Genomic DNA, 23,460 nt, shown 5'->3' on the forward strand with positions numbered 1-23,460 from the left:
GGGTGAAATTAGTGTGCTTTAGTCCCTCCAGTATCTATGACAAAGATACTCTCAGATTTGGGGGTTTCACAGATAATATAAAATTTTATTTATTTTTAAAGATTTTATTTATTTATTTGACAGAAGGAAAGAGAGAGAGCACAAGCAGGGGGAGCAGCAGGCAGAGGGAGAGGGAGAAGAAGGCTCCCCACTGAGCAAGGAGTCCGATGCAGGGCTCGATCCCAGGACCCTGGGATCATGATCTGAGCTGAAGGCAGATGCTTAACCATCTGATCCATCCAGGCGCCCCGATAATATAAAATTTTAAAATATTATGCAATTATCTTCTTACTTTGCCAAATTAGAATACATTTTTAAAAATCTATCATCTTTTTCCTAAAATGAAAGGTTATTTTACTACCCCAAAAACAGTACTTCAGGAAAGGATTTTATTTAATAAATATAGTATTAGTAAATATAGCTTTATGATACAAGCATATTAAACTGTCCTTATTTTTCTCATTATATCTCAAACCAGAGGAAACATGTGGACAAGTTCTGGCTCTAATCCATGGCATTTGAAAGTTATTGGTGTAGTGTATCCTTAAGTCTTTTCTTTTTTACTGCCAAAGGTATATCTGTCTTTGAAGAGATATTTTGGCATTGAGAATTTTTACTAAATTATAAACTTTTTAGGAGACAGTGCTATTTACTTGAATATGACTTGACTTTATTCAGTGAAAAATTTAAAAACGTATTTCTTAAGACAACAGTATAATGTGGTGTTGTACTCCTCAGGTGTCTAAAACAGCACCAACTGGAGAATATTTGACAACAGGGAGCTTCATGATAAGAGGTAATGACTTGTCGGTAGGTTATGGAGATAGGTTTGAGGACCATTGTTAATAATATTTTCAGAACAGAAACTATTCTGATTTCATGTATGAAATCTGTTATGAAATAAGGGATATTTTGTGCTGCTGTGGCAAATTTAGCATTTGTCCTGTCATCTCCATATGTATTTTTCTTGATGAGAATGTGCTTTCACATAAAGTTATAAGGGTAAGAATGTATAGCATGACCTTTTTTCTAAAAATAGATTATTCAGGGCTTGACTAACTCAAAGATGAGAGCAAGTATTTGTATTTTTTCTTTCTTAATTCCTGTTCCTATACATAATGCCACATTCTGTGAATGGGAAATGTTCCTTCATGACAGAAAAAAGACAAAATAAGTGTCACCACCAGTGTCAGATAATTTGCAAGCATGAAATGGAAAAAAAGGGATTTTTTTAACATTTATGCTTATTGTCTTTTATAGGAAAAAAGAATTTCCTTCCTCCCTCATATCTAATGATGGGGTTTAGTTTCCTCTTTAAGGTATTCTTCAGCTTCTTTGTTATTTTTTTTCTGAGTTTCATGAATCTTAACTAAAGTTCTGTCAGTGAAAAAGAACTGTTTCCATAGGTAGATGAGTCTTGTGTTTGGAGACATCGGGGTGAACGAAAAGTCAGAGTGCAGGATGAAGACATGGAAACACTGGCGAGTTGTGCAAGTGAACTCATATCGGAAGAAATGGATCAACTAGGTAGTTTACAGATTTTAATAAAATAGCTTATAGTGTTCCCTATTGCCTAGTTTATCTTCTAGATTCTTAGAAGATCATATCTACTTTAGGATAATTGAAATTTCAAAACACTTGTTATTCAGTTTTACTGAATTTTGTTTTTGGCAGTATTAAATATACTTGTTTTAGTGAATTATAAAGTGTTTAATTGGATCTGTAACTAATATACTATATAAACATATATAGTGAAACTTTAATATTTAATGGGTCAGACACAAATGTGTTTAGCAGAGATAGACTCAGGTATTTACAAATGAGCATTTACTTTTGGATTTAAGAATTAGAAGTGATACAAAGATGAGTGCATAACAAGTGTAATTTCTCACATGAGAATTTGGCTTGATTTAATAATACACTTGCTTCAAGTGGAGAGCAACTGTGGTTGCTGAAATAAATTTACCCACCTACCTAAAAGAACTAGGGAAAGTATGCCCTCTATATTATTTTTACAGTTATTCTCCTAGGGTCATTCCTTTTTAGGACTAATAGTGCATTGTTTCATTTATGACTACTGTTGGCATTACAAGATTTTTTAAATTTTCACGATGTTCCTGATACTATACAAAATTCTGTATTTACATTTTTAATGGAATTAAAAATATTATATTATATTAAAATATTATAATAGTAATATTATTACTACTAAACAGTGTTTCTTTTGAGAAAGTGTGAATACCTTCTGTGTGCCAGTTATATTACTTGTCTCATTTCACTTCTCATGTGCAAGTTACAATAACAGCTGCAGAATTTATGGAATTACTTCTCTTGTCCTCCTTTCTGGAAATAGCTAACCAAGACAAGTTAGAGTTTTCATTGTAGAAATGGTTGCAATTCCAAGAAATTTATATAGTATCTTGGAGAGCATTTATTCCAGCCAGTTCATGATACAAGAGTATCCTTTTGTCTGAGTACCCTTTGGGGATGTTCGGGCTTTTTTTTTTTTTTTTGGTGATCTTTTGGAGAAATGGAATCAACAGAATGCTTTTTTGAAGTTTTCGAGGTAATCATCTAGCTTTGTTATGGTGGTATCACTCTGACTTAGCTTATGATATCTACAGATGGAGGTGAGAGTAGCAGTGAAGAAGATAAAGAGGAATCACACGAAACTCCTGTGGAAATGGAACTCATGACTCAGGTTGACCAAGAGGATGTCACTATTCAGAGTGGTGGGGATGAGCTAACTGATGAACTACTTCAGGAAGAAAGCTCTGAAGATGAAGGAGAATCTGAAGATGTAGTAAAAGATCAGGAACCTGTTGGTGAAATGAAGGATGAAGGGGAAGAGACATTAAATTATCCTGATACTACCATTGACTTGTCCCACCTTCAATCCCAGAGGTAATTAAAAATGATTGTTTTATAGCTGGCAATGGTGGAAGAGTTAATCCTTCTAAAATAATACCAAGGTTGACTGTAGTATGTTTACCCTCCATTGTCTACAGTCTTATTACCTGTTCACTATTTGGGGGGTGGGGTAGATTTCTCTAAAGAAATTTCCAGGATCAAGGGTAGAAGAATATAGTAAACATAAAAGTGGCCAAAGTAGGTCAGAATAGAAACAAGTGTATGAGTATAAATGCTAATAATGTAAGAGAGGCAATTCCATTAAAAAAATTTAAGCATTTTAATCTTTATTTAAAGCCTTACCGGTAGATCACCAAGTAAACGATATCATGGTTTTAAAAGCTTTATCACTAGAATAGTTAAGAACAGCTTAGGAGTCAAGCCAGAATTGAGTCTTAGGGTATGTCCCTGGGCAAGTTACTCTATGTCTGAGTTTCAGTTTATTTCTCTGTGAAAATGGAGTATTACCAACCCCCATAGGGTTTTGGTGAAGATTGTATGTATGTAAAGCATCTGGCAGTGCCTGGCACATAGTAAGTGTTCAATACATGTCTGCTATTTAAGAATATATTTAAAAGTGTGAGATGAGCAATATGATTTTTAAAAATTTTATCAACGTGAAAATTTGTAGATTGCCAGTCATTAAGGCTATGATATGGGAATGTTTGCGGACTTTGTAAATGAATGCCTCTTACAGGCTAGTGGATGCCTCTTTCTGTTTATTTTCATAGGTCCCTCCAGAAATTGGCTTCAAAAGAGGAATCTTCTAATATGGTAAGCTATTTTCAAAGTTTTGTGAAGAACACCATGTCTTTCTCATTGAATCATTTTCTACTTTTAATTTTACTTTCTGGAAAATTAATAGTAGTGATGTTATTGTTTGTATTTGCTTGTGTTTTTTTTTTGTTTTAATTTTAATAGAGTGACAGTAAATTACAGAGCCGGAGACATTTGTCAGCCAAGGAAAGAAGGTAAACATATTTGTGTTATCTAACTGGAAAGCATGTAAATTTTTTTTGATTACCGATGATTCAGTTACAACAGATGACTTGGAGGTTCTAAAGACCTCCCTTATTAAAATTAACAAGATTTGGCATAAGCCTTGTTTAGTTCTTAATGAGCTCTATACAGGTTTTTTTTGTTTTAGGCCCCTAATCTGTCACCACAGTCAGTGAGATAGATCAAGTAACATGAGACAGACCTTTGTTACATAAATCTGTGCATTAAATAGGCTGGTTCTAGGATAATATTGGCAGGAATAAACAGGAATACTTGAAAATGATTAGGAAAGTTTCATTTAATAGAGAAGATTTTTTTCTTTAACATAGAAGGTCTCAGGAGGCAAACAGAAAGGCAGAAGGAAAGGGACAATTGAGATAATCACTATAGGGTAAAAAAAGGCTTTATAAAGCTAGTAAAGCAGTCCAGGAAGAGACTCTAGAGTGGAATGGATAATAAACCCTTTTGTTTGAGAAAGATGGTCATTAAACAGTTTCAGCATACTCTCTGAGGACACAGCATTATGCTAGATACTGAGTATACAAAGAGGTAAAAAATAAGAAAGTTTGTGTCTTTAAGGAGTTTTTGAGTCCTGGATTCAGGAAAGAGCCATACGGAGGGATATAGTAGTCCAGGAGTAAGAAATTGCTGTGAGGCCAGGTGTGTTGAGAATGCCATTAGAAGTATACCTTGAAAATCTATCAGGACTAGGTAAATGAAGATAAGAAGGTCAAAGATTCCAAGGAGAATTAGCATGAACAAAGCAGGCAGGGATTTGGAAGTAATATGCATAGTGCTTTGGGGAAATGATAAGTAGACTGAGGTGAAAGGGGCAAAAGTTCACATTTGTGAACTGGTAGATGGTAAGATTGGCAAAGTGAACTTGGATCAAAAGTGGAGAACTGATTAGAATGATAAGCTTTCAGACTTAATCCTGGAAGTGATGTGAGGAGCACTTTTGGAAGATATTAAATGGGAATGTGAGATAGGTAAACAAGGAAGATTAATCTAGAAGTTCATGTAGAACAGTTTATGGGGGAAATGCTGGAGAAAGGTCTGGGTAGGAAGTGACGAGGACCTGCAGTGGGAATAGAAGAGATTGCACATCAAAAATACCACAGTAATAAGATTTCCCCTTTCCCCTTCTCTGTATATCTTTATCCATTTATTTATTTAGCTAACCTATCACCATATTTTATTGAATACCTGAGGATCTGCCAAGGCCATGCTGATACACAGACTACAAATCCCAGTGCCTGGCCATCAAGATGTTGAGGCTACTGAGTAAGGATAAGTCAAGGGTGACAGTATGTGAAGCCTGGATGACAGAAAGAATGATAAATCCATGAGAGAAAAGTTTTCAGTTTTTTCCTATATGCTGATGGGCGCTGCTTTTATACTGTAGCCTGGTGGTTTTGAAGTTAAGCAGAAGCCTTGATCGTTTATATATTGTACATGTTCCCTGTCCCCTGTAGTATTTTAGGGCACTAAGAATTAGATGTTCCCATTTCATTTCTATTTAGGGAAATGAAGAAGAAAAAGCTTCCAAGTGACTCAGGGGATTTAGAAGTGATCGAGGTAAAGGACAAAGAAAAAGAAAATACTCTACACATTGAAACTCATGCAGACGCAAGCAAACGTGCCCCGGCCGTGCAGCCAATGAAACGAGGCCAGAAGGTAATACAGCCTCGGGCCGAGCTGCTAGAGTGCATCCTCTGTGGGCCATAAAGGAGTTGTGAGCTGCTGCTTACCTTTTTAAAGTTTAAGTGAAACAAAAGATGTAGGCAAAAAAATAATCCTATGTGACTTCCTTTTAATGAAAATAGTTAAAAGAGATAAGATTTAGGGAACATAGAGATCACATAGAGATCACTGTTCTGTGTCCCTTTAACATCATCTAGATAGACGCTCTTATCTTATGTAGAAGAGGAATTAGAAGTATAGACTTTTAGAAGTGTGAATTATCAACCTTTTATAGGTAGTTCTTTGTGCCATTTAAAGAAATCTTCAAAAATTTATAAATTTATTTGGGCCCCAGCTAAGATAAGGACAAAAATCTAGGTGAGGCCTAGAGGTCTATAGTTTTAAAAAATTACTAGGTAATTTGGATATGTAGCCCACATAAAACAATCACCAGTTAAGAAAATTCAGTCTTGGGGCGCCTGGGTGGCTCAGTCGTTAAGCGTCTGCCTTCGGCTCAGGTCATGATCCCAGGGTCCTGTGATCGAGCCCCACATTGGGCTCCCTGCTCAGCAGGAAGCCTGCTTCTCCGTCTCCCACTCCCCCTGCTTGTGTTCCCTCTCTCACTGTCTGTCAAATAAAATCTTTAAAAAAAAAAAAATTCAGTCTTAAGAAAGCCTTTATCCAGCTTAGCTTCTGCTGCCTTGTTTCCCGTTCTTTCTCTATATGTAGATCCTGCCTCCAACCAAATGCAAGGACTTGTTATTACTATACTATACTGTCCTGTCTTTTTCTTATACTCCTGCTTTTCCTATAAAATTCACTTCTTTTAAGACCTTCAAGTTGTACTTTATTTCTTCCCCACAGTTCTTGCTTAAGCTGAAAGAAATCTATCTCTGAATTACCTTAGAAATAATGTTTGCATTTAGAATATGTTGCATTAATTTCTCTTTACTTTTACATGTGTCTTCTTTTCCTACTAGGTGGTAAATTCTTTAAGGCTAAAGACTATGGTTTATCCATCATTTTAGCCTCCATATTGTTTATTATAATGGTACCTTCTCAGAATTTTTGACAGAATAAAAGCACCTTTTCTTTACAAACATTTGTTGACATTTTTTAACTGCTGAATTTTTCCAACTAAAGTCTTTTGATTTTGTAGAGTAAAATGAAAAAAATGAAGGAAAAGTACAAAGACCAAGATGAAGAAGAACGTGAACTCATCATGAAATTGCTGGGGGTAAGTAACATCCAAAACCATTTTCTCTTTTTTTGTTTTTAGATTTTATTTATTTGACAGTGAGAGAGAGAGCATGTGAGCGTGTGTGTGCAAGCCAGGGGAGCGGCAAGCAGAGGGAGAGGGAGAGGCACAAGCAGACTTCCCGCTGAACAGGGAGCCCGATGTGGGGCTTGATCCCAGGACCCTGGGGTCATGACCTGAGCCGAAGGCAGATGCTTAACCAACTGAGCCACCCAGGCGCCCTCTTCTTTTGCTTTTTAAGGGGCATCCAGACCACTACCTATCCTATGCTAGGATTCAATACATTTTGTTAAAATATTGACAATATTGAACATACCGACACTTTTTTTTTAAGATTTTTTATTTGTTAGTGCGCACACGCAAGCAGGGGGAATGGCAGGCAGAGGGAGAGGCAAGCTTCCCGCTGAGTAGGGAGCCCGATGCGGGACTTTATCCCAGGACCCTAGGATCATGACCTGAGCCGAACGCTTAACCAACTGAGCCACCCAGGTGCAGCCCCTTTTTAAGATTTTTTTGTTAGAGAGAGCTGACATTATTTTACCTCTATGAATTAAAGTCTGCAGGTTCAAACAAAGAAGAAAAAGGGAAGAAGGGGAAGAAAGGAAAAACAAAGGATGAACCTGTGAAGAAACAGCCCCAGAAACCTAGAGGTGGACCAAGGGCTTCAGATAGCATAAAGAAAGAAACTCCCTCCCTTGAGGTTGTAACTCATGAGTTACAAGACTTGGCTGTAGATGATCCACATGACGACAAGGTAGGGCTACCACACATATGTATGTGGGCTTTCACTTCATTTAAGGTCACTAACCTCCTCAGGGTTCCCAGGACCCAAGGCTTACATAAGTGCTAAAACCAGGACAAGTGGTAATCTTATTCTTAATGGAAGGTCATCTTAGAAATACAACCTAAAAGACTAAATTTCCAGGATATAAGTGTAAAAATGGTCGTGTCCGTGATAAAAAGTTTTTTTACAAGCCTTTAGAAAATAATTTTATGGAGAGGCTTTATCTGATTCTAATGTGGGAACTTAGTTACAATAAGACAAATAATTCGGATTGTCTTGAAGATGAGTAGAAAGTAAATTTGCACTTCTCTAGATTTTTCTATAGGAATATATGCTGTATTATCTTACATGTTTACAGTGCCTGTGCAGCTCAAGTGCCAAGTGCCCTGGTTGAAAAACCAGCAAGAAGTGAACATTTATCCAGTTAAGACGGTTGCCTAATTATTCTATCAGCTGAATACAAGCCCAGCTTTAAGTATATCTTCTTGAAATCCTGAGCAAAGGATTTATTACTTTATAAAACTGGAAAAAATTTGGCTTCACTGGTATTTGTATTTATAGCTGTTAAAGCTTTGGTTAGAATCGTGAGCTCTGTTCAGTGTAGGTAATGCTTACAGGGATTCTCAATGTGTTACTGTTTTCTTCTTTCCCTGAACATTGTTACTGTTTTATAATATGACAACCCATTTTGATCCTCAAATTTTTATACTGTTCCCATATCTGTAATTCTATAAACCAGAGACTCATAAATATTGAGGTGTTATGAATTATACATAAAAAATCTATTTGGAAATAATCTAAGAAGAGCAAACAAAAGTAAGTTTACCTTAATATGTGAAAAATTTATCCTAGAACTATTGAACGGAGACTAAATAATAAAAGTTCTGTTCACCAGGATTCTCTATTTTCCTTTGGCAAACATACCGAATTTAGTTGTCATTTTAAATTACCATTTTACATTGAAGATTGTCATTTTACATTTAATTTCACTGTTTTAGCATGCACTCCATGTGAGTTTTTTTTTTAACTTTGGAAAACAGTGCTTTTTCTCTTTCAATGGCATTGCTCTCTAAAATGGGAGATGCAAAATTAATTGAGTTTTGGGACACTGAAGAACACAGTCTTGGGGTCCATAATCTGTTGTTTAGATGTGACAGTCTTGTTATATTATTGTTTTTTTTCTCCTCATAGTTTTTAATCATGGGAAATTTCAATTTAAGTTATAGCTGACTTTTAAAATTTTGTTTGGAGCAGGAAGAGCAAGATCTGGATCAACAACAGGGTAATGAGGTATGATTTTGTGTTGGGGTCCCTAGTGTAGCACTCTGACTACAGTCTGGTTCCCAGAATATTTGATATACAGTTTCTAATAATTAAAACTTCCTAAGGCTAAGACAAGATTATAGGCTCTAGAGTCCAACATTCTGCTTTGAATCCCAACTTTGCTACGTGTAACTGCAACTTCGAAGCATTATCTTTTGTGTTTCTGTTTCCTCATCTGGAGAGTGGGGATGATTGGTCCCTACCAGGAGAGTGTTGTTTGGAGAATATACATAAAGCATTTTAGAAAAGTCCGATGGCACATAGTAAATAAACACTTCACCAAGCATCTTGTCCAAGTTTTATTCATGTTGCTAAATAAATATATGGCTTATATTGTAGGCAGCCCACCAAAGGGCAACTCTGAGAAGCCCGTAAGATTTTCCTTAAGAACAGGCAAAATGTCTGGGGTGGGCCAGGGTGGGGCCACTAGAAAATCCCCCTAGTCAAAAACTGCTGGTCCAGCCAAAGTATCAGTCCTGTTTCCAGGCAATGGATTTAAATCTGTGGTCATTATTATGCATCATTTTAATCCATAGTAGTTTTCTGCCAATAACATCCAACAAGTTTTTTCTCCCTTAAATGTATTTACAAGTATTATTTTTGAAAATCATTGTTCTCATTTCTCATTATGCTATACAAAAATTTTAGTAGTAAAGAATATAAACACCATTGGTCTTAAACTCTTTGGAACTAGAAATAGAAAGCAGAGCTTAGGACTATAGGTCTGTCGGAAAAAAATAAAAATATATTGAGATATTAGACTTTTTTTAGGACTGGTAAGAATTTTATAATTGTTTTTGTTTTCCCTTTTTAGGAAAATCTCTTTGACTCTTTGACCGGGCAGCCACATCCTGAAGATGTATTACTGTTTGCCATTCCAATATGTGCCCCTTACACCACCATGACAAACTATAAGTAAGTCATCTATAGTTAAAACTGCTGACACAATAGTGACTTATGAATGGTTTTGTAATCTCTGTTCAGTAACACACGCAATTCCTTTTTAAAGATACAAAGTGAAACTTACTCCTGGAGTTCAGAAAAAGGGAAAAGGTATTTAAAAAATTTTCTTGAATTATGATTTTGAACATTTCTTCATTGAACAGAAGTAGATTCTTCTATTTTCTATTCACAGCGGCAAAAACAGCCTTGAATAGTTTCATGCATTCCAAAGAAGCAACAGCAAGAGAAAAAGACTTGTTTCGCAGTGTAAAGGTAAAGTATTCCTCCTGAAGTCTGGAGATAGTGGTGTAGTTAAAAATGTTAGCAGTTACAATTTTTTACTTTCAGTTCTTTATTCAGTAGATGCAAGCTGCAGCTATTGTTTTGGTAGAAAATGTCTAAAATCATTCCAGTTGAAGATTTTGGAAATGCCTTTGACAGCAGAGGACACATAATTGTCATAAAAGAAACATGACCACCATATAGAATGTGAAGATATTCAGCAATTCTCTTTTTTTAGGACACGGATTTATCAAGAAACATTCCTGGCAAAGTCAAAGTGTCTGCACCCAATCTTCTGAATGTAAAAAGGAAATAGCTGAAATGAAATCCTAAAATATTTGAGAAGAGCCAATTTTATAGCCTTTTGGAAGTTCATAGATGAAAACACCATGTAACCAGACTTCCGCATTTAAAAATGAACTGAACATTGCCTTGCTATATTCGCCAAAAGGACTTGTTTTTTTTCCAGTTTTTTAGAGAGGAAACACTATGATAGGACTTCCTAAAATATTTGTGGACAGTTAAATGCTAATAATTGTATACATCTGTAGTTATTCTATGTTTTCTTGAAATTTGGGAGGTTAATACTAAGTTTTCATTTCATGTTGTAAAGAAGTTGAACAGTGAAGTGGCTCAGTTGCTTAGACTATTGACTTGGTAGTCTACTGTATATAACATCTAATATATCTATTACAGGTCAATCACAAGGGGTTTTTTTTTGTTTTTTTCTGGTGGCATGGTGGGGGTCGGGGGTGTTCAACATTTAGGATTAAGTCTTGAAAACCTTCTGCCTTTACTTGTCAAAAAATCTATTAGACCAGATTTAAAATACACATCATTCAGCCTAAGAAATAACACCTAGAAAAAATTGGTATTGATCATTTCCATGCATTTACACAACTTCACTTTTCATCCTGATTTCTTGTTTCTACCATTTTATTTTCTACCTCTAGTAATTATCATCAGCATGTTACAGAGTATCTTAACCTCTGATATCATAAGTGCACTTTTAGGCTTATCACTAAAGACTCCTGACCCAGTTCATCCTCTTCTGTCTCCTAACAGAACGAGGAATTTTTTTATGAGCTAAAACACTGTTACTTATTAAATGATTAGACGATAGCTACCTACAGTCAATGAGACCACTTGCCCCGCCCCATACCAGAGCATTAATAAGGTCAAAGTACTGAATAGCTGTTGGTCCTTCCAAAATTTGTTTAACCAGCTTAGTCCTATTGAGAATATTTTTCCATGTGAAATTAATGTAAAAAAAAAAAACTTTTGTAATTATATGGCCTAGTGTTGTAAATAAAACACTACTCTTGCCATTAAAAAAACCCTAAAATATTAATTTAAAAAAATAACATCACCATTTTGATAGTGATAATAATTAGCATAATGTTTCTACAGCTATATATCCTAAAGTTAATAAAAAGGAAATGTAATAACCATTCCTTGGGGTAAAAAGCCCAAGTATTAATGAAGACAGTTACTGGTGTTAAATACATTTATTGTAAACTTTAGACACAAAAATAGGTTCTCTAGGCCATTCACATGCACATTAAAACCAAAAAGCTGCAAACTACAACAATGCATATAATTGTACAAACGACGCCACTCTCTGATGTTTACAGAATTGCTGTCCATGCAAGGTGATCAGAGGCATTATCTATGAAGCCTTAAGATCCAGAAGTGTTGTTACTACCAAACCTCTGATTAACACTGTGAAGTAAGTGTTTTGGAAGGCAGTTCCACGAGTTGGCTAACATTTCTTTAAAGCAAATGACTGCTTCTAAGCTTAGCCTGAAAATGGATAAGAGAAAAATAGTTTTGCTTTACTATTTGGAAGTACATTAATTTGAAGACTTATAACCCCCCCCCAAAAAAAGACTTTAAAGATTTTCATACGAACTGGTTAGTTCTATCATTGAAGGCTTGTTATTGCCCTTAAGTTATCTATAAACCTGGTTTTTCAAGAGCATTAATTTAAAATGAAGTACTTAGTAAAAAGTTACCTTACAAGAGATTTTGGTTGAACTGAAAATATAAGTATTTCATTACTGTGTGCCTGAAAAATAGAAACGAAAACACATTCAAAAGTAAGTATTCCACAAGTAAGTTTCAGAAATATTATGAAGTGTCCTTTAACTAGGGTAGTATACTTACAGCTCTGTGATGGACAAGGAGGTTATTGGCGCACCCACCAAACACAATTACTTCTCCTTCGTCACTGGCACAAGCTGTATGCCATAATCTATATTTAAGACAAAAGCTTGAGTTTGAAGCTACCCAAACACCAAAGTGACAATTTATACTACAGAACAGAATGATGAAATAAAGACTAGAGATCTTTAGTACAGACCAGAAACATGTTGAGAAGGAATTATCTTAAGTAGCAAACACTAGAAAAAAATCAGTGTCTGTTTTATCTGGTTATCATTTCTCTCTCTGGTCCAGTCCTAATTTATGCAATGAAGGGTTTGAACTGAATGATCTGTTCTCTAGGTCTTTGTTAGCAATAAAAACCTTATGGGAGATGTGGTATATGCCCTCTTGATCTTCTTCTTTTCATGGCAGGGCCAGTCGACCTGGATGTTGGATCTGCCTGAGATACGCAGAGTATCAGGCCTGGTAATTCTATGGAAAGAATATTTGTGCCAAATGAAGCCTTTGTGCATAAGTGTACTTAAGTTAGAGGCTTCGGGGAAAAATGCAGGCTGACCTACTTAAATGTGATTGAATACCAGTTGTGACTATATCATGACAGTTCTTTTTGGGGGATTTGATTTAGCATTTGTTCTATAGGGCTACTGCAAATCTGATAGAAAGTTCTTGATTGTTTTCCCTATATGCATTCTTCTAGGTTTTGAAATTCAAAGTCCAGCTGTTTTTTTATGCCACAGTGACAGAAAAGAAAGCATTCGATACTAGGATAACATTGGTTTTCTTTCAAGAGGTACAATGTGAAACCTTATTGAGTGCTAGGGTTTTTATAGTAAGAAAGGGATTTAATGCAGCCACAATTTCCTCTCTCATTAACAATCTTGTACATCTTTATGGACCTCAATTATTCAGTACAAGAATTATTTTTTAAATAGTATACTATTAACTAAATACCTTGGTTTTTCAGTATAGGGATGATTAAACTGTATCCATTCATTTTTACTGATGCAGTAAGTCCAGGCATCACCTGGTTGAAGCAAAGAAAAAACAGCCATGAAGTATATTATTTTGTCTATAGGACACTGATAAAGGGCACAGCTTTAACAAGAAAGATAATAAATCAGATTGTGAGTACAAACAGGAAGTATATATCCTTTTTTTAGCCCTTCGTCTGTTACAACCCTTCAGTGGGGCTTTTAAGTGTTTCACTAGACAGAATCGATGGAAGTCCTAGTATAAAAACAATTACAGGTTTGTTATGGAATCAAAATTAATAGCATATCTTCCAACCAACCCTAGAGCCCTCTGATATATCTAAAATAGACTGATTTTTTTTCCAGCTATTTATAGATCACATATGAATGATATGATTTCTTATATTTTTAAAAGACTTACTTAGCGGCTGTTTATCAGTGGTAAATCCTCCGAAGAGAAAGAGATGGTCTGAAGAAACTGGTGTTAGTGAGTGCCAAGATCGGCCAACTGGGCATATGCCTTGTGGAATTCTGAAAACAGCAGCTAAGTTACAGTATCTGTGTTGAAAAGCAGCTACTATTTAATACACAGAAATACTGAAGAAGTTTTAAAGTTTATATAGAATTATGAAAAAAGACTTTAAATTTAAAAAACTTCTTGGTATTAATAGCTACATGCTTTAGAATTAACCATGTTCTTAGAAGGTAGAGCCAACTTCAGGCCTTTGCTTTTCAGCAAACACTGAGCATACGCTGCTGTGCCAGGTACAGTTACAGGAACAGGAAATTAAAAAAAAATCCTTTAAGGATCTAGTCATGTTTATTTAAATACTCAGTTATAGAAAACTGAAGCAAGTACATTATATACTGATAACAGAATAAAAAAGTAAAATGTTTTAAAAATAATTATCTAAAGTGATACATACAATTCATTCCACTCCCATGTGTCCAGATTAAGATAGTGAAGATCATTCATTCTAGCATCCTGAAAAAGGACAATTAAGTAATTACCGTTTTGAATGACTCAAAAGCAAGTCATTGAAACTCTTCCTACACTTACTCGATATCTGCCTCCAAACACAAAGCCTTTGTTTCCAACAGTTGCACAGGCGTGGGCAGCACGAGGTGAAGGTGCTTTACCCTATAAAAGTCATAAAAGCAATTTTTAAAAATAAATACCAGAGTCTTCTCCAGATATGTGATGAGGATGTGCAAGACACCTGAGCTTTTAAGCAAATGTGCAGATGTCTATTCAACAGCAACACTAAAACTGCGAACTGTAATTTTATATTTGAGATGTGTTACCGAACGCACTTGTCTTATTTTTATCTTTTGCAAAATAAAAGGTAGCACATTTTATGACACCTGTGTCAGAGGAAAAAATCTAGTATTTGAGTAACTTAAACTACAGTCTAGTGCTAGGTCATTTAGTTACAGACAATACCACTTAATCTCTATTAGTAATGGATGCTGGGTTAGTCTATGTATTCACTAAACTATTCTGAGGTATAGACTCCTTGGAGAATAATGAAAGCAATGGAACTTCTCTCTCCAGAAAAAGAGGAATGAACTGTCCATTTTTATGACCTCCCAACTCCCTTTCTCCTCCAAGGAGCCTTGCTTTAATAATTCATTATTCTTCAGTAACTCACAGTAGTGATAGGCTGACTCCAGATAAATGTTTCAGTGTCTAAAATATGTACATGATCATTCCATCCTCTTGGGTGGCTTGAATTCTACAGAAAATGAATAAGAATCTGAGTTATTTTACAAATGTTTGTAAAATTATATAGCTTTGTCTGGTTTATGAATAAGGCCAAATAATATGACTAGCAAATATGTATTATTTCAATATACCAAGAAGGCCACATACAAATATGAAAACCTAACTTACCCAAAAAGATGTTTCATCAAATTCAAAAGTTCCCAATACTTTATCTTCAGGTAAATATCCATAACCTCCAAAAAATATCAACCTGTTTGATAAAAAACCAAAACACTAAAAATTTAAACATCCACAGGTTAGGAAGATACTAGAAGTTTTTCTTTTGTCATGCTACGAATTGAGAAGGCACACTTAAATATATAAAATACTTATTCACATAATAATGGCTACTATGGCTAATTATGCCTTCGGTGCTATGTTAAGCACTTTAATGTATGGATTCACTTAACCCTCATGTGGGCCCTAGAAGATACGTTCTAAGGTTAGAATGGTTATTGTCTAAAGATACTTCAATGGCAAACCACTTTGCACATAAAAACTCAAACCTACGGGGCTGCTAACTCACTTGTTTTTATATACCCAGACACCAAGTTTGTCCTTTGATGATGGAGGAATTCCTTGGCAATCAATCCTTTCCCACTGTAATACTCTGTCAGTAGACCTTGAATCCAGCATGTAGAACTGTCAGAAGCAATGATTTCAATTAGATTTGGTTATGTGCAAGAAATTCCACCTTGGCATTTAATTTTATTGTGATTTAACAATAGGAATGTCCTTTAATTCAGTTCTCCTAAAAGTGTGATTACAGACTGTTACTGGTCTGAATCTACATAAGGAACTTACCCCAGAATGTAAACTGCCTAAGTCACTAGGCACCCTGTTCAGCTCATTTTTTTCCCAATTGCCTCATTTTTTTGATGAAGGAATAGAAGTGTGTGGATTTTTATTCTGTGCCTTATTACATAGGCACTTAGATCCTACTAACCCAATTGATGGGTAGGAAGATGGTATTACCAAAAAAATTCAACTCAGCAATTTCACCTTCAAATTGAATTTAACAAACACGTCTGCAGGCCTACTTAGTTGTTTAAGATTTATCCTTAGCCGCTACAGTTAAGTATTGGTCTTTCTTTCAAAGGGTTTCCATCCAGGTACTTGAATGAATCTGATCATATATATATAGATATATCTCTTCTTCTCAAGACTCCTAAGCTTCGTTCTGATCAAACTTAAAATACTCAACCCCCAGCCCTTTGATACACTAACTACTCCCATTTTTCTGTCCAGCCCTAAAGCCACAGCTTCTTTCCCAAGCTGCTTCATGTTGTGTCCAAGTTCTCTTTCTCCGCCTTGGCCCCGAAAAACACATGGCTCCACTACAGCCCACAGCAGTGCCTTGCAAAATCTTCTAGGCACAGAACACTTTCTTCAAACAAAATCTTCAGCAAAGCCTAACTTAAGAGGAGCTACGCTTGTTAAGACGGGAGTCGGGAGGGGTGGTCTGGAGCCTGCCCAACACCAGTATGCTCATCCCCCAGGTGTCCCAAGGCCTGTGAAAGAAATCCCTAGAGCGCCTAAGAGTACAGTTTGAAACTCTGTCATCCATATGCTCCATCCACACCAAACCACTTGGCGTTTCCATAAATGAGACATATTTGTTTATACCTCTGCTTCTTGATATCTGTATCTTGGCTACCCCTTCCAATTATGATTCAATTCAACCCTCTTGGGTGAAGACTTTCCTTATTCTGTTCCTCCATCCTGCCAAACACAATGTCAAGGATTCTTTTTCAGATTTAACAATATTTACTAAGCTATTATACTATGAGCCAGGCTCTATGTATCTCCTTATATGCTACCGAAATCATCTACTTCTTATGTGTGTCTGTTTTAGAATGTGAGTGCCTAGAGGTGGGGACTGTCTCTTTCATCTCTGTGTCTCCGGAGTCTAGCCAAGTGCTCACAAGGTGCTAAGTTGCTAAATAAATGTATGAGTCTCCCTAAATCATACGCACCTTTCTGACATTTGTGTCTTACTGGCTTGAGACAACAACTGTTCTCTTTTTCCTATTTGGAAAAAAACCGACAAAGTCTAAACAACAGTATCTTATAGTGCCATATTATAGGAATGTTAGTATATAAAACGTTGTCAGTATTAATTTATCCTTATAGCTGAGTGGTGGTCTGCTAATTTTTACCCTGCCCCTCATGATTGCATCTTGTTTTCATTTGGTTTACTAATACTTATCTAACACCCCAGGGTTCTAAGAGACTAAGCAGCTGCAGAGAGCCCAAAGCAAAACCACTTAGGAAATTACTGCACATAAGTTATCAACCAAAGGCCTATATAAATGTAGACTGGTAGACAAAAATACTAAAATAAAATGCACATTCATACCATTATCACGTATGCGTATTTTTTAAACTGGGACAAAAGTATGGGCTAACCTTAGAAATCTGAAGTTGTCTGAAAAAGAGTAAAATTGCCTTGAACCATAATCCTGAGAAACACTAACCTTATTTGTATTGCCTCTTGAATGGTGTCCTCCAAACAAGTAGAGCACCCTGTCTACACACACAGCACAGCTTCCTGACATGGAAGGAGGAACATCTCCTTCCGTGTTAATTTTTTTCCTGAGGGCAGAAAAAAACAATGTAAATGTTTCAGAAATGGGAAGAAATGCAAAAGTTATTCACTTTTCTCCTATCCCCATAATAAAGGGAAAAAATAAAATAGGCTGGCCAGCTAGATAACGCCTGGGGTCTCTTCTAGCTCTAAAACTAATCCAGAGAAGGAGTTCTTTCCTCCTCAGCCGCTCTCCAGGCAGTACCAGCTGCTGCCGAATGGGCAGTGAGAATTCGGAAGTCTCCGTGTTGGGTAAGCCTAAGAGCACCCCATTTTGTGTGGCTCAAACTAAACTGCTCTTTATTGACATAACCAGTGGCTATTTTGTTTTTGGTTTCAAGTGAGCCAGGAACCCCAGAGGAAAACTTCATCCCACTCCTGACAGATTAATTCAACAAGTGTGTTTTATTCAGTCACCTTTTAGCCATTCAAATGAATCTGATGATTCAGACCCCATGTAAAATTATAGGCAGTTAGTACTTACTGTAGGCCAAGCACTCCTCTGAGTGCTTTGCATGCCTTAAAACATTCTGATCTGAATCAAAAAGTCTAAGAAATCCAAGATTCAGAATATTAATAGGTTAAGGTCTTCTGCTCACTTTATCACGTTATGCTAAGCTTTAAGTTTTGGTAGGCTTATTTTTACAATCCTGTATGGGGCTGAATGTTTTAAAAAATTTGTAGAATTCCCCTATTAAAGGAATACTGTTATAAATTTCCAGTTCCCTAAAAAAAAGAAAAAAGCAAACAGCTCAGATCAACACTGATTTGCTATGTACAGAAATAATGTTGACTTTTTAATTGAAACCTTAAATCAGGCGGGACCACTACTCTTCTAGTTCTGTGATCTAGAATGTGCAAAATATGTAAAGGGCACAGACTTCTTACAAAGCAAACCATGGAGACTACTTGATAAATCCCCAAACATGGCTAACCCAACATTTTGAGAACCATATTAATTCTGCCAAGAACATACTCTTTGAATACCACTGTTATGAGACTGGCAAAAGATCTTTTCAGAATATCCCCAGTAGTACGGAAGGCAAATTTAGGTGTTAACACTATTTTAAAGGGATCGGCACTGAAATTTTAATGTTAGAGCTCAGAATACCATCTTTATTTCTAGCAGATACAATCTAGAAATCCTCTTCTCATTTACCATATAACGAGATATAACATCTTGAAAAAATATATATAGAACTTTTACTATATTTCCATTCCAGGATCTGAAGCCTCTACTTCTTTAATATTACAAGGATACTTTATAGAGCCTTGAATATAAGTGTCTTCAAAGGTCATCAAAGTACCAAATTACTGAACTACTGAAGAGTTGCTAAAATATCTAAGCTTAGCATCTAAGCTGAACTAGCAGAACATTGTTTTTAGAGCATACCTTTGCATCTTCATTTAAAATATTTTTATTCTAATAGAATGAGCTTTACAGAGGTTTTTTAAGATTTATTTTATTTTAGAGAGAGCGCGGGGTGGGGGGGCAGGGAGAGGGAGAGAATCTTCAAGCAGATTCCCTGCTGAACATGGAGCCCAACTTAGGGCCTGATCTCACGACCCTGAGATCATAACCTGAGCCGAAACCAAGAGTTGGACGCTTAACTGACTGAGCCACCCAGACACCCCCAGGGTTTCTTTTTATTTGCAATCTTATTTGAACTTTTTAGTCTCCTTCATAATATCCACAGTTACCATCTTCCAGTCTCCATGTTGTAGATCCACAGTTCTTCTCTAGGCAGATAAAAGTCATATAATCCTCTGACTTGATTACTCTAAGAATAAAAAAATAGCAAATATAAAAAACAATTGGTATTCTAAAGAGGCACTATTGTATATTTTTTCATATCTACCTTGAGATACTAACGAGAATTAATGAAGAAGTTAAAGAGGTCTTACAATTCAGTTCTAGCAGATGGACAATCCTCCCTGCCCCGTTCCACATACTCAAGATAATGCTTATTAGACAACCGACCCTTAATTCAAGCTTTTGACACAGCAGTTGCAATGCTGCAGGCAGTTAAGAGATCTCCAGGAAATCTCCAAGGCCACTTTATGCTGAAGAGACCATGCTCCAACTTTCAGCTGCATGACTTCAGGAGCGGTTACCTGTGCCATGGCTCCCACATTACAGACCTAGTGTGTAAGCGCCTGACCCACTAACACACTATGTCCTTTTCTAGCCATCTCCTTTCCTCCATCCATTCTCTACCAAGAAATAGCGGGGGCAGAACTGCACATGTGCAATTAAGTCCATATGCAAAATTTTAAGTTCCTTGTTCTGCTCCATTTCCCTTCAGGTAATGATTCTTAACAGAATGAGCTTACCGTATGCCAGAACTAGCTGAGCGCTTTCAATGGATTACTTTATTTAATCCTCCCAACAACCCTAAAAAGCAGTTGCTATTACAAGAAAACAGGTTTTTGAGAGAGGTAAGTTATTTGCCCAAGGTTACTTGCAAGTAACAGTGGAACCAGGATTCAAGGGAATTTGCAACTGCAATTGAGGCTCAACCTCCCCAACCTTTGAACCCCCCTGGCCGCTTTTTGAACAATGTCAACAAACGGTGAACAATAGCAGTTCACGGAGAATGGGTGTCAGAGTCGAATAAGCTTGTATATTAAGTATTATACAGAGATAGAGGAGGTGGCCATGTAAATATTTTCTATTCCACCACTTATGAAGAGAAGGCTGGAAACAAGACAGCAGGCTGACCCGGAGTGAGCAGCCTCGCCCGAAAAAGAACGGACTATTGTGTAGGAAGCTAAGGTTTATTGCCTTCAAAACAATCTCCAAAGGCTTCTCAGGGTTCTAGCCAAAATACTGAGGACAGCCTGTTTTGGAACCACCCACTTACTTCACTGATCATGCCTCCCTCCTGCCGAAGTCCTAGGCATCCAGGCCCTCAAAAACTCACCATCAAAAATCTTCGTGACAACCCTCCCCCCATCCCCACTCCCCAGAGTAAAGTCCCATTCTCTCAACGCTGCTGACTTTCACAAACAGAATTATGAATTAGTTTAGACCAAAGTGTGACTAACAGGTTAACTTCTCCAATGGAATCATTTACATTTAATAAGTGTCTCTACATACCTGCCCCTTTCTCCTACCAAGTACCCTCCTCTAAACACCTATTCATTGGACCCTGAGGAAAACATTGCAGATTAATTAGGACTGGCACCAAAAAAAAAAAAATGCTCTTGTGGTTAAACTAAATGAATTCATCAGGACAGCCACAGCAGTTTATTCCATCTGCTTTTTGGACAGTCATCAGCTATGATCAGGTCAACTGTGCCAGAGGCCAAAACCTATTACCAGAGTCAAAATAAGTCATCCCAAGACACGGGTGTAGTGGACCAGATTCAAGCAAATGGGGGTGGGGACATCAATTTAGAGACTAAAAAGAGTATTTTTGGTAGGAATGGATCAGAGCCACCCCTGCAAATGCAATGAGGTAATTCTAGAACGTGGAGTGTTACTGGGAAGCTCTGATAGCAAAAGGGCAGGAGAACTGGTGAACAAGGCTTCAGGAGGAGACTGGGGAGGATTCCCCAGCCAAAGGTAGCAAGAAATGCAAATGACTCTAAACTGGTAACGAATCACATTGCTTACGATTAGGGGTTAAAGAGCTGACTTGGTGGTTACAATTGTTGCTGTTGATTTTTCTCATTACTGGTGGAGCCTTTTCCGTTAATTTTCTTAATAGGGGTTTCTTCTGAAAAATGTCAACCCTTTCTCAGCTGAAACCAAAAGGAAATCAGCCCTGCAGTGTTCAAACAACACGGTAACGGCCACCTGCACAGGTGTAGCTAGGACTCCTGAACCGGCGGGAAGATTGAACAAGGCGATTCCTGCGGCCTTCGGGAATTCCAGGGAGTTTTCCTACACCTCGGTTACCCCATAAGCGGGCAACGGTATCCGTGGGCCAAATGACCCCGGCTCCGGTGGGTAAAGTGCTCCCCAGCGGGCCCGATAAACGGTTAAGAGTGACATCACACGTCACCTCTCTTACACCACCCCCCAACCTTTTTAAAAATAAAACACGTCTCGGAGTCGTGCGCCGCCCAACGCGCCCTCCCCCGAATAACGCTCCAACTTCCACCAGCGCCCAGGGCCGCCGGGGGCGCCGCAGGCGGGGGGGCGCGCGGGCTTTGCAAGCGGCGGGCTGGCGTGACAACAACCCAGGCGCGTCGGGGCGGGTTGGGGGACTGGCGAGGAGCCCCCCGCTCGCGAGAAAATGCACCGACGGGCTGAGTCGCGTCGCGGGGGCGCCCTGGGCGGCCGCTCTGGCCTGCCCGCCGACCCGCACTCGGGGACCGGCCGAGCGACGCCCGCCGCGGCCGGCCGCCCACTGACCTTGTAGCCGCCCCAGACGAACATGTGGCGCCCGTCGCCCACCGCTACGTGGCCGCTGCGCTCGGCCGGGCAGGCGAGCTCCATGGACTCATAGCCCTCGTAGGCTGGCCCCGGCAAGTCGTCCGCCCGCAGATCCTCGTTGCCATCAGCCATCTTGAGGCTGCACTTTTGTTCACCAACAATCCTCACACCCGCCAGGGGGGAAGAGACAAAGGAAAAGGAAGAAATGCACGGCGGCGAGAGGCGAGCAGAAGGCGGCGGCGAAAGGGACGGCGTGAAGGCCGCTCGCGGGCCGCCCGCTCGCCGCCCGCGCCCTCCCAGCCCTTCTCAGCGAGGACAGCCTCTCCGCCGCCTGGGCTGCGCCGCGGGGTCGCGGGCTGGGGGCGGCGGCGGCTGGCCCCCGCCGGCAGCACGGCCGAAAGGGGGGTCCACTTGGGGCCAGGACTAGCTTCCAGCCTGCCCGCCCCGCCTCCAGCTCACCTCTCGCCGCCCGCCGCCGCCGGCCCTTGTTTACGCCGCGGTCGGAACCGCCCGTTCCGCTGACGCCGCCCGCCGGGCTCCGGAAGCGCGGCCTGCGCTCAGCGCCCCCAGCGCCGGGTCCTCCCGCCGCCGCCGCCGCCGCCGCCGCCGCCGCCGCTCGCTGCCCCGCAGGCGGCCCGGGCCCCAAACACGCTCCGAGCCTCCTTTCACCGCGGGCGCTGCAAGGATGCGAAGAATGGTAGCCACATTCTTGCAAAAAAGAAAAAAAAAATTTTTTTTAAACGGAGAACTTCTCCTCGTGCGATTGAGGAATGTTCTCAAAGGGTTCACGGTCCGAAAAGGGGTAGTGACATTGCTCAATAAGTTTCTGGTCTCAGTCTCTCCAAGAGAGGAGTCCATGCCCTGTTTTCCTGTGGCCACGAGGCGTGGCGCCTGGCCCTCCCGCCTGCTGGCGGCCCGCCTGCTCGCGCGCGGGTGCGCTGCGGGCTCCCGACTTCGCGCCACCCCGATGCCCGCAGAGCGGTTCCTGGCACCTCCGCTCGCTGAGCTCTTCTGGTTCAGCAGAGATCTTAGTGAGGCAACCTTCACCCAGTTTGGAAAATTGTACTCAAAAAGTACATCAGAAACCATCACCGCCCAGCCCTTAAGGGAGGATGGCAAATCCTGTTGACACACATGGTTACTGTTTTGTCTTACATTTTATATGATACATTTCAGTTAGGTCAAGAAAATTCACAATTATTGTAATCTAAGCTTGATTCCTCACCTGTAAAATAGGGTTGGACCAGAATACATCTTAAATCCCCAGTGTAGTGGTGCCTCTTTACTTGGATTCGTTTGGTGAGAGGAGTCTGTTTTATTATCCCGTTTTTTCTCCCATCTTCACGCTGCGGCCACTACTTGGAAGG

At 38.9% G+C, this 23,460-nt stretch overlaps 2 protein-coding genes across 8 annotated transcripts in view; one reads left to right on the forward strand and one right to left on the reverse strand.

The window, feature by feature from the left end:
- The window catches only part of NEMF (nuclear export mediator factor), a 51,633-nt gene extending 40,709 nt beyond the window's left edge, over nucleotides 1-10,924 (forward strand). For 2 of the 3 annotated variants that reach the window (XM_027569081.2, XM_027569083.2), the window contains 14 exons: nucleotides 778-835; nucleotides 1,300-1,358; nucleotides 1,446-1,566; nucleotides 2,664-2,943; nucleotides 3,681-3,723; nucleotides 3,871-3,920; nucleotides 5,472-5,625; nucleotides 6,791-6,868; nucleotides 7,446-7,643; nucleotides 8,928-8,963; nucleotides 9,811-9,911; nucleotides 10,006-10,049; nucleotides 10,132-10,211; nucleotides 10,459-10,924. In XM_027569081.2, coding sequence (XP_027424882.2) covers nucleotides 778-835; nucleotides 1,300-1,358; nucleotides 1,446-1,566; nucleotides 2,664-2,943; nucleotides 3,681-3,723; nucleotides 3,871-3,920; nucleotides 5,472-5,625; nucleotides 6,791-6,868; nucleotides 7,446-7,643; nucleotides 8,928-8,963; nucleotides 9,811-9,911; nucleotides 10,006-10,049; nucleotides 10,132-10,211; nucleotides 10,459-10,536 — 1,380 coding nt within the window. In that variant the 3' untranslated portion in view covers nucleotides 10,537-10,924. The remainder of the gene's footprint in view (nucleotides 1-777; nucleotides 836-1,299; nucleotides 1,359-1,445; nucleotides 1,567-2,663; nucleotides 2,944-3,680; nucleotides 3,724-3,870; nucleotides 3,921-5,471; nucleotides 5,626-6,790; nucleotides 6,869-7,445; nucleotides 7,644-8,927; nucleotides 8,964-9,810; nucleotides 9,912-10,005; nucleotides 10,050-10,131; nucleotides 10,212-10,458) is intronic. The other variant, XM_027569082.2, reaches the window with a different exon arrangement.
- A 789-nt stretch (nucleotides 10,925-11,713) lies between these two features.
- On the reverse strand, nucleotides 11,714-22,610 carry KLHDC2 (kelch domain containing 2). 5 transcript variants are annotated; one of them, XM_027569087.1, is made up of 14 exons: nucleotides 22,553-22,610; nucleotides 19,411-19,490; nucleotides 17,600-17,717; nucleotides 15,649-15,764; nucleotides 15,252-15,333; nucleotides 15,010-15,093; nucleotides 14,418-14,498; nucleotides 14,284-14,342; nucleotides 13,779-13,888; nucleotides 13,338-13,410; nucleotides 12,747-12,857; nucleotides 12,387-12,474; nucleotides 12,236-12,288; nucleotides 11,714-12,023 (listed from the first exon to the last, which is right to left on the reverse strand). In XM_027569087.1, exons 2-14 carry the CDS (start codon nucleotides 19,425-19,427, stop codon nucleotides 11,900-11,902), a joined length of 1,116 nt encoding a protein of 371 aa, XP_027424888.1. In that variant the 5' UTR covers nucleotides 19,428-19,490; nucleotides 22,553-22,610; the 3' UTR covers nucleotides 11,714-11,899. The 5 variants fall into 5 exon arrangements, with proteins under 5 accessions (XP_027424888.1, XP_027424886.1, XP_027424890.1 ...); XM_027569085.1 differs by lacking the exon at nucleotides 22,553-22,610 and adding an exon at nucleotides 22,073-22,546; XM_027569089.2 differs by lacking the exon at nucleotides 22,553-22,610 and adding an exon at nucleotides 21,512-21,787.
- Nucleotides 22,611-23,460: the final 850 nt, after the last annotated feature.

The sequence above is a fragment of the Zalophus californianus genome, chromosome 6 (genome assembly GCF_009762305.2).
Source record: "Zalophus californianus isolate mZalCal1 chromosome 6, mZalCal1.pri.v2, whole genome shotgun sequence".
Lineage (NCBI taxonomy): Eukaryota > Metazoa > Chordata > Mammalia > Carnivora > Otariidae > Zalophus > Zalophus californianus.

What these genes read in the sequence shown, in the direction of transcription:
- KLHDC2 (XM_027569085.1), bottom strand. Translation starts at nt 22,225, where the DNA reads ATGGCTGATGGCAACGAGGATCTGCGGGCGGACGACTTGCCGGGGCCA. An exon ending in GGAGTCAGCCTATCACTACT is followed by an intron (nt 14,499 to 15,009) that starts GTGAGTTACTGA and finishes TGACTTTTATAG; the next exon opens with GGTAAAGCACCTTCACCTCG. An exon ending in CAACCAAAATCTCTTGTAAG is followed by an intron (nt 12,024 to 12,235) that starts GTAACTTTTTAC and finishes ATCCATTTTCAG; the next exon opens with GCTAAGCTTAGAAGCAGTCA.